At 39.2% G+C, this 10,390-nt stretch overlaps 1 protein-coding gene across 2 annotated transcripts; it reads right to left on the bottom strand.

Annotated features, from left to right (window-relative positions):
• Positions 1–4,945: 4,945 nt before the first annotated feature.
• Positions 4,946–8,890, bottom strand: LOC133713110 (protein argonaute 7). 2 transcript variants are annotated; one of them, XM_062139232.1, is made up of 4 exons: positions 8,300–8,890; positions 6,656–7,898; positions 5,650–6,535; positions 5,292–5,546 (listed from the first exon to the last, which is right to left on the bottom strand). In XM_062139232.1, the coding sequence occupies exons 1-4, from the start codon at positions 8,649–8,651 to the stop codon at positions 5,433–5,435; spliced, it is 2,595 nt and encodes an 864-aa protein (XP_061995216.1). In that variant the 5' UTR covers positions 8,652–8,890; the 3' UTR covers positions 5,292–5,432. The 2 variants fall into 2 exon arrangements, with proteins under 2 accessions (XP_061995215.1, XP_061995216.1); XM_062139231.1 differs by having other exon boundaries at positions 4,946–6,535.
• Between the last annotated feature and the right edge of the window lie 1,500 nt (positions 8,891–10,390).

The following is a 10,390-nucleotide window of genomic DNA, read 5'->3' as shown; positions in this document are numbered from 1 at the left end:
TTTTTATTAGGTTGTTTTAGTTTTTTCATTTTACCCATTTTCTACTTGTTTTTTAGCCCTTGGATCTAGAGTACAAGTCCAATCTTGACCCTTGAACCCAAGGGGGTGTTTAAGCACCTTTGCAGTTTGCACACACATTTCACAAGCTTAAGACCCATTTTTCTATACCCTAGGCCTTTTGGCCGAATTTGGGAGATCTCTCCCTTCTCACCACTTCTTCTCTTCTTCATCCCCCATTCTTCACATGTAAGCTTGCACAAGGAGGAGGCCACACATCTCCGGTATCTAGGCCACCATCTCTACACCATGGCTTCATAAGGGTAGCGAGAGAAGCCATGAAGTAATGGCAATAGCTAGTGACAAGCTTTGCCTTGACTTTCATGGATTTCTCCTCTTTTTCCTTCTTCTTTCTCTCTCTTATTTTGTTGCTTATGGTGTTGTTTGATGTGTATTGATATATACTTGTGTGTGACCTCTCATGGTTTTAGGGTTTTGAAACCCAAGTTTAGTTTTGTATGGTTTTGTTGAGGAATTAATAAAATTGATGTTTATTCATATGATTTGTGTACTCTTGCTTTAATTTATTCACTCTAGATGTATGGTTTAGGTTTTCTCTTCCTTAATCTATGTTTGGTGTGTTGGAATTGGAATATTAAATTGGGAAATTTATATTTCAATTTAGATTATGGCATGAGGATGGTGGAATTTGTCCATTGCATATCTCTATTTCCATTTGGATTTATTAAATTGTGGTTCTCCAATCACCCAATTTTGAGTATTATTACCCTTGATTGTCGGAATAGTATTCAGAATTGTTGGGTAGGGTAATTGTTATCACAAGTACTCTTTTCGACCTTATTATTTATGGTGATGGTTGCTTGAGTGTGTTACAATCGATTGTCGAAACATAAAGCATTTAGTTTTGAGCACTTATGGCCCTAACAAGGCATAAGGTTTGAGACTAGTATAGGGTAGCCAAAAACTAAGTATTCTTTCTTCTTCTTGTTTTTGCTTAGGGTTTGACTACTATTTTATGACAATCAATTTAGCTTTCTTTTCGACCTCTTAATGCTAAATGGAAATCCGACAAAACATTTGAAGCATCATTTGAATTAATCATCGCATTCCATATGATTGTAGATTTGTGTGGAGAACCTTGAATTTCATGGTGACCCTTGATGCGATGCATCCTATCCTTCTATCTATCTTACTTTTATGTCGTAGTTAGTTAGTTTATTTATCATTTATGAAAATCCAAAAAATATTGTGACTTTCCCACTACCATTCATTTGTAAATCCATGTGAGCGTGAGCATTACAAGCACTTTTGTGTGTTTCACGGCCCTATCTAGGCCTTGCTTGGTGCAAGGCCGTCTATGTGACTTTGTGTGATGCAAAGTCATGCTTGAATGAGGCTCGGTGCCTTGTTTAGCATTTTTTCTATTTTTATTTGTTTGTGCAAGTTATTTTCGGTGACCTAGAACCATAGGATTCTTAGTTAGCTTGTAATCCCCGAGGTACGATAAACCGGGACGTAAATACTTCCCATCTTTGATAACCGTGTTGATTGTTACGCTATAGGCGAATGAAAAACGCTCAAATCAGTAGTGTATTCTCATCAATCTTCACTGGAACGCCAATACCACTGGCAATCTCAAAAAGTGTAGTAGGCTCCCAAAATTCCAGACCAAGATCCCAAAACTTCACCCACACCTGAGCATTGGTATTACGTTGAGTAGCAGGAGAAAAATTGGGTACCCAATGCATGAGTCTCAACGTTCCAGGTTTCAAAGCAATGGAGCCCTTAGCCCAAATCATCGAAACACAATCATCTGAGGAAAAACTAAATGAATAATACCCTTTGCCCATTGGGATAATTCTCCAGTGACCAATCTTACCCCAAAGAAGACTCATTTTCGTATGCAAGTCAGATGGAGAATAGGATTTATCCTTAGGACCCAATTGCAGACGACCCAAGAACATATGCTTGCATCTTGCCAAACCGGATTGATACCCATCTTCTGATACTGTCACAGTCGTTTTACCACCCTCACCCACTGGGGGAGGAAGAGAAGCCAGTAGAATAGAGGGTTGCGCAAGAACAGACGCATACAACTTGCTAAACCCAACACTAGTTGTTTCTCCATTCAGAAAAGCCCAGTTACAGATGGGTTTCAGTCCTGACATATTGCTGATGCAAAAGCATAGTGTCATCAATCCACAATCGTAGAGATCTAACGTAGAGAGACCCTAGATGACGGAACCCCTCCAAAGAAAGAAACATCCACTAAACGTAACTATAGTCAGGCAAATTCCCCCAAACCGAATACATTTCTTTTTAAGGTAACTTTATTAAAGTCTAATCTATCTGGAATGCCAAATCATATTCTATCTTGTTTCTAATGCCCTAAACATCTCACTGATAGACTGAATAAGGAATTCATAACCTATTTTTGGGGAAAATCACAACCTCTTGTTGATTGGAACCAAGTTTGTAGTCCTAAATATAAAGGTGGATTAGCAGTCAGATTACCTAATCATTTTAACAAGGTTGCTTTAGCTAAACTTAGTTGGAAGATCGTAACACAACCTGATAATTGGTGGGTACAATTAGTTACTAGAAAGTATTTGAAGCCTAATCACTTTCTTACAGTTCAGAAAAAGGCTTCTAACTCTTTAGCTTAGAAAGGCATTTTGGATGCTAGAGACCTTCTCTCTCAAGGAATTAGATGGATTGTTGGGGATGGTCAATCTATTTTTTTTTTTTGCTTTCAATTGGGTTCTCCTTTTCCCTTTATTTTTAATTGTTCTAGAAGATCAAAGACATATTTTGGATTGGACTCTCACAGCTGCAAACTTCATTCATAATATGAATTGGGATCAGGAAGCTTTACAGACTGTTCCACCTCAAGATATTGTGCAAATGATCATTGTCATTCCTCTATAAATCCGACTTCTGATAGTTTTGTTTGGGGACCTTCATCATCAGGCCATTTTACAATTAAGAGTGCTACTTGCATTCAATCACAAAATATTCCTACCCATTCTAGAGCTTCTCTTTTGACTAAAATGTGGAAGTTAAATATTCCTCCAAAGATTAAAATTTTTGCTTGGTCTTTACTTACAAATGGTTTAAAGACTAGAGATAAAATTGTGCATTATAATCATAACATTTCTCCACTTTGTCCATTTTGTTCTAGTGATATAGAATCTGTTGATCATCTTTTTATACATTGTAATTTTGCTATACAGGTTTGGTCCTTAAATCAATCTCCTAAGCGTCTACAATGGAATAGTTCTTTTCTATCATGGATTGAACATATTAGTAACTCACCTTCTTCTTCATAGCATCTTGCTTCAATTTTTCATTGCTTGGTCTATTTGGAATAACAGAAATAAACTAATTTTCCACCAAGTTGTTCCTTATCCTTCTACTATATACTGTTTTTCAAGCTTTTATGTTTAAGTCCAATTATCTTAAGTCTAATCCTAAAGTCTCTTTTTCGAAAGTTTCAAAGTATTTTCATATAAAATGTTAATCAAGTTAAATTGAACTTTGATGGTTCAATTTGAAATGGTTTTGCTACCATTGGTATTGTTATTCGTAATGCAGATGGGAATCCTTTATTTATAGCTAATAGAAGATTAGGCAATGCAAATGTTATTGTGGTAGAAGCAACAGCTTTGCGTGATGAACTTCATACTGCTCTTTTGCATTAATACTCAAATTCATCATGGAAGGAGATTCAAAACTTCTTATGGATTGTGTTCAAGGACGATGTCAAATACCATGGAGGATCAAGATGCTAGTAAATGATATCAGGCAACTCGCACAGCAGTTCGATTCAATTCTGTTTCGGCATATTTACAGAGAAGCAAACTATGTAGCAGATCGTTTGGCTTCTTTAGCGCACAATGCTCAGAATAATTCGGTATGATTTTTCTGTTTACCTCTTTTCATGTTCCCAGCGTTTCATTTGGATCAGTTGGGAGGAGGTGTTTGTAGAGGTTTTATTTTTTAGTTTTGTTTGTTATTTCCGTCATAAAAAAAAAATTAAAAAAAAACACGAAAAACTACATCCACTTACGATTTAAGACTTTAAGTTTTTTTTTTTTTTTTTTTTTTTTTTTGGGCAATTAAGACTTTAAGTTAAGCTATTCTAAACTGAATTTAAGAGAGATAAAGCTGTAATAAGGTGGTTTAGCCAACTCATGCAGCTGACATTATCTACTGCTAGACTCATCGAGAAGTAGGGTCGTCTACACAGTAAGCTTTCTGACAATGCCCCGTTGTTTCCCTACTGGCCGTGCAGTACTTAAAAGTCTCTCTCACTAGAGAGAGGGTGCAGTACTTAAAAGTCTCTCTCTCTCTCGTGAGAGAAATGGATGGTTGTAAAGAAAGGAAAAGGCTTTTGCAGTGCAGGGAGGAGAAGGGTCCAGTCCCCAGCAGAGATAGAGAGAAATGGAACAGAGAGCTCAAGAGACAAAAGGGTAAGTCTGAAGGCAGACTTACACTCGGCTCTCTCTCTCTCATATTAGGCTGGCACTGCCATTGTCATTGGCTTTGCTTCAGAGTTCCCCTTCAGTGAGTGACCATGACTTTTTTTTTTGGTCAGAAGTGAGTGATTGTGACTGATGATCAGTTTTTGGGGTGTACCGTACTTTGCTGTGGGGCATCATAAATTTTTCTTTTTCTTCTTGCCTTCATTGCGTACTTGCATGCATGGTAAATATATATGTAAGTTTACACAGTGAGTCAGTGACTAGTCACAATGACCTAAATTTCCATGCTCTTTGCCTCCACAAAGATCCTAGCTCCCTTATACTGCTCTTGTGACTTTTTATATTATCATCCTTCATTAAAAGTTCTCCAGTAATGTTACACTACTATAGTTGCTAACCCGGTTTTGATGTGCCCCATGAATTCAGAAGAAATGCATGGATTTCAAATGGCATACAATTCATTTTCAAGTTTCCAAACTGAATTCAATCATAAAACATAGGCAATTCAGCTTGCGTTCTGTTTACGTTGTACTACATCTGTATCAAATACTACGTGACATTCATAGAAGGCTCAGCAGTAAAACATAAGCTTCCTAACATTCTCACTAAGTTTTGGTAGAGCCATTGCCTTTGGAGGGGCAGCTCTGGAGAGTATGGAGCCACTTCTTGTGTAAGCTGTTGTGGATTCCGATCGCTCAAGGTAAAGCCTTCCTCTATACGCAGCTAGGTGAGCATAATAAGCCGGGGGCACCAGAGAAACCGGCTTGGTGCACCTTACGTATGTGTAGCATAGAATGTTCACCAGTTTCTGCAGTTCATCTGAAGTGAACTCGTTTTCATCCCACAGAATGTGGTAATGTGTTGGCCGGCTTGTTCCCTTAACACCCCAATGGCTACAAAGATAGAAATCAAACTCTCTCGGGTGAGTGATCACCGTGTCCACCACAGTTCCCGGGGGAATGTTTTCGTCGAGGAACTGGTTCTGTTTGGAAGACGGATCAATTTTGAAAGGGAACAATCTTGTGTGATGCCTCTTCTGAACCACTGCAAAGGTTATGGGAGGTGTGTAACCAGGGAATTTAGAACAACCTTTTTTAATGGCTTGCAATTCTTCATGAAGCACTTTGTAGAATTGTGTTTCGCTTACCCCATCTCTGAAGAAAACTATTCTCTTTGGGAGTTTGCCTACTTCTTGGTGAAACTCATCCAACAATTCTTCCACCATTGCACCAAGATCCTCAATGATTTCTTGCCTATGTGTTTGTGACCTCATTCTTGAAACATACTTGTTTGCTGCAGGCCAATTCATGCTACCAACCACAGCAGCAACAGAAGGGCTGAAATCATCGAGTGGGTGAGGATGAGTAACATCAGCACCCATAAAGATGACTGGCTCATCACTCTGAAGCAGCCGGGGGATTTGAGATGGCAAAGAGTTGTACAAAGAAACTGTGCATCCTCCAACTTTGGCATTGATCTTGAGAGCCAAGTTAGCCAAAAACTGTGAACTCAATCTGCAAAGGTTTGAGTACAAGCAGCATTGTGTTAGAACACCAACGCCTGTATCCGCAATTCGCTTCAGGTCTGCATACCCTTTGTGTTTTCTTTCCATTACACAGATAAGCAGCTGGAGATTGTTTGATGCAGCTCTTTGGATTTTCTTAATCTTAGATTCTAAAAGAGATACATTGTTAAGCACTTGGGATGGTTCGAATTGGGGGCTAACAATTGTGTTTTTGTTAAGAAAGATGCCTAGTTGTTCACATCTTTGAGATAGCTGGTGTATGAATTTGGGAATGCAGTGCTTCTGTTCGGGAGTGCCACCAAAACTAATCAATGCCCACCTCTCAATGCAAGTTCCTTCAAACACATGGCTGTCCAGAAGATTCCACTGCCGATCATGACGGGAAGGAATGAGGTCTGTTACATGGCCACCATCACCAAGCTTTAGCTTTGGAGGCTGAAGAATTCTTCCATTTAATCGTGTCATTTCTCTAGAAACACGGAGTTTGAATTCCCTTTCCTGAATGCCACTGTAAAGAAAAATAAAATTGAATATCCAAAACTGATTTAGAACTGAGATATGTTTAGCAATAGAACAGAAGATGGTATTACTCAACCTTCACTATAATAGACATAGTTCAGAAAACTACCTTATTGGCCCAACAGGTCCTCTCATGACTCCATCTATGATGGATTTTCGTTCTTTCGGTCCTTGGCAGCCCATCTTAAGTATCCTTGCAGTCTGATCATCTGAAAGCTTCCCAAGGAATTTCTGGCCTTCACAGATCATACATAGCTCCATAGGAAGATAACATGGTTTACTCCTACTAATCTGCAAACATGGCAAATTCCTGAACTGTATATCATAGTTGTAGTGATCCTTGAAGTAAGTCAGCAGCCTCAAATTCTTCCCATCCCTGTCTGGAAACCAAAGATTCTCAGTGGCTTCCTCAGTTAAGCCAAAAACTCGGTATCTCTGAACTGTTTCTCTATGGCAAACAAAGACCCTGATGTTCTTCAATGCCTTCTCCACTTCTTTCCTTTCTTCACTACTTAAACCCCTTGTCTTCCTCTGAGGAAGGTCTCGAAGAAACTCGAGACGCTTCTGCAAGTATGGGATCATTCCAATGCTTTCGTGGAAAGCTGTCACGGAGAAATCAACATTGAGAGCTAGTCCTTGTTGGGTTGGTCTAAGGCTCTGAAAGAACCCTCTATATCCTACAGCTCCTCCTCCAATGTCTTTAGTTCCTCCCATTGAACTGGAATAAAGTGATCTTCCCACAGGCACACACTTCTCCAATGGACTCTCTCTCAAAACGACATCCAAGGCATGAAGATAATCCTGAGGGATAGGTTTCCACTCATCTCCATCCTTGCTCAAGTAGCTACTCAATTCCTTTCCATCAAACTTTGAAACCAGTTTGATGCTTACACGAAAAAGTTTAAGTATTTGATGATCCTTCTCTTGAAAGTCGCCAAATTCCCCACATGGCAAGGTTGGCTTGGTTGTAGGGATGGGGAGGCTTACATACATTTCAAGCTTATCATGTTGGAATTCGATTGAGCTGTAAAGATTCTTGCGGCCATCATAAGCCGGACTAGCACCACAGAGCAAAGATGAGTTATCCTCCACCAGTTTTTGCTTGATCATTCGAGAAATGTCCTTGGAGGGACTAGGAGAGATTTCAACATTGTAGTGAAAAATTCGCTCCGATGAATTGAATTGGACAAGGAAATGGTTAGCTAAGAGAGAAATAGGAGTCCCTTCCACCCCACCAGAGTCTGGCCTCTTTGCTGTCACTATTGCTTTCCCTGTTCTTGCACTTGTGAATTTCCTTCCATTTTCTCCTTTAAGGGGCAAATTGGTTTGCTTTTGAAACCCTTTTGAAGCTTCTGAATGTTAGTAAAGAACAAGGTGAGTCAAATTTTGGTTACTAAACAGTGCTTAAGCAACTTAAGTCTCAATCAGCCTTACAAGCCAGAAAGACTTGAAATTTAAGCTATAGAACTGGCAAGATATATACTTTTCAAGTTTGAGAGTCTTCACTCTTTTCATTCCAGATAATCATATGCTGTTTTACATCAGAAAGTTGCTATAGTTTAAGTCTTGAAAAGACAGAGTAAAATTTCAACTACTTTTGGCCTGCTTTGCTATTGGATGCATCATGTATGCTCACTGAATCAAGAACACATTCTACTCATAATTTTTTTTGACAAATGCATAGTTTCAATTGGAAATAACAAACATGCAACTAAAGCAGTATAGCCAAAAAGCAGAGAACTTTGACATGTACCTGGTGAAATCGAGACTTTGGGCACTTGGGTTTCTGAGGAAGCAGCAAAAGGAGAGTTGTTGTGCTTGCATGAAGGTTTCTGCAAATGGGTTTTTGTTCTGAAGCTGTGGTTCTGAGGCAAGGGTGGAGTTAAAGCCAGAGGCAGAGGTATAAGAGGAGGGAGGGGAAGAAGAGCTGGATAGTAGTATCTCTGATAGTACTGGTTCTGGTTGAAGAACCCAAACTGATTTGAGTATTGTATTAGCTGGTGATGGTGATGGTGATGGTGCTTCTGAGGTGGGTTGTTGGTTCTGCCCCTTATGATTTTGGTGTTGCATTTCTTGTTACCATTGGACTCTTCTGTCTCTTCCATGGCTTGATTGTGTAGACAACAAGAATGAGAATGAGAAATGAACAGAGGTTTTGGGCATGTGAGAGAGAGAGAGAGAGAGAGAGAGAGAGAGAGATATTGGTTCTGTTTCTGATAGAGCAGTGGGAAGGTGTGTGAGTAGTTATTGCAGAGAGAGCTTTTGGGTTTTAGCTCCAAAATCCCAAGGTTCTTTATGTCTAGCACTGAAGGAGGTTTTGATTCTGGTGAGTATATTTGGAAGGGGAAAATGGACCTGTTACCTGAGAAGAGTTAAAAAAAGCCTCATCAGTAGGAATAGTAGTATAATTTAGTGTTTAGGGTATTTCACTATTCAAACACCCTTCCTTGGTCCCTTGATTACTACCTGTCAAACTGTCAAACATATGGGCGCTATCCTAGACTTTTTCCTTGAATAATGTTTACAAGTCAAATGAGGAGAGAAAGGCTTGGTGCCTTGGTCATTAATTATAATAACATCAAGATTTAATTGCTGCTTCTATCAAAAAAAAAGATTTAATTGCTGCTGATAGTGATTAGTCTCTCATCTTTTAAACCTCTATGTATCATTTCTTGTACTTTTGTTTTTGTTTTTCATTCTTGTACTTTTCTAATCTAAACAATTAGGTTATTAATTATGCACTTTGTTGACCAAAAAGAAAAGGTACATATCACTAATGTAATTCTCATATTGAAATTCATTTAAGACCGTTTTCTAGCAACATATCATATTCTTGGTGGTCATGGGAGAGGAAGCATTTTGACATGACTCTTCGCGCACGGATTAGTTTCTGGGTCTAGAAAGCATTTGAAAATGCCGTGTGATCTCGATAAAAAAAAAAAAAAAAAATCGTTTTAATTGAATAAAATGTCCTGTTATTTCTTTACTTGCCTTTTTTTTATTAAGCATCCCGTAAAGAGGTTGTAGCATTTGGTTTTTATTACTTTAGAAATAATTAAACAATAGTGACACAATCGATATTAGTACCTTTTTTTTTTTTTTTTGAATTAGCCCGAGGGGCGATAAAACATTCATCTCAAGTCAGAATAGGTCGTTACATACCCTTCCGCTGTCATTTAAGGACATAGACAGACAAGAAGATAATGGTAGTACCTACAGTGGTACATAGAAATAGACATACCCATTATACAATCAAATACGTAAAGGTACAGGGATCCTCCATTGGTACTACGCCGGAGGCACTAGAAATCTAGGTTCCTAATACAAGGAAATTATTGTAATTAGACAAAAAGCTAAAAACATAGGGTTGGGCCAAGGGCCTAAACCCTAGCCCAAATTTAGAAGCTACTGGACTAGGGTACCCCAGCCCAGAAGCTCAAAGCCCAAATAGGACAGCCACCAAAGCAAACGTCCACCCAAGGTCCATCAGCCTGGTCCGGTCCAGCCAACCTGCGCCAGCGTCCTCGTTGTACGTAACAACGAAGCCAGCTCCATCTGTCGCACGCCGCCACGACCTGCGATGCCTCGATCCGCGCCTCCTGCGACCCAAACCGCCTTAACCCACGCCACCATGAAGAAACCCAACCCCGATCCAGGCCCTCACACCTCACTGCCATCGAGCTAGACCTGTGGCACCATCATTAGGGTTCAATCGTCGGTATTAGTACTATTGTTTTATAAGAATTACAATATATGTTATTTTTTATGCGGGGAAAATTGAGTTTCTAGAACCACTTCAACTCTAAACTTGTCACTAAGTAGCCCTGATATCAATGTTTTGTTA

Source organism: Rosa rugosa, chromosome 5 (assembly GCF_958449725.1).
Source record: "Rosa rugosa chromosome 5, drRosRugo1.1, whole genome shotgun sequence".
Taxonomy (NCBI): Eukaryota; Viridiplantae; Streptophyta; class Magnoliopsida; order Rosales; family Rosaceae; genus Rosa; species Rosa rugosa.
This window is presented reverse-complemented; position numbering and strand designations above follow the sequence as displayed.

What these genes read in the sequence shown, in the direction of transcription:
- LOC133713110 (XM_062139231.1), bottom strand. Translation starts at nt 8,651, where the DNA reads ATGGAAGAGACAGAAGAGTCCAATGGTAACAAGAAATGCAACACCAAA. An exon ending in CAAAGTCTCGATTTCACCAG is followed by an intron (nt 7,899 to 8,299) that starts GTACATGTCAAA and finishes ACTAACATTCAG; the next exon opens with AAGCTTCAAAAGGGTTTCAA. An exon ending in GGACCTGTTGGGCCAATAAG is followed by an intron (nt 6,536 to 6,655) that starts GTAGTTTTCTGA and finishes TTTTCTTTACAG; the next exon opens with TGGCATTCAGGAAAGGGAAT.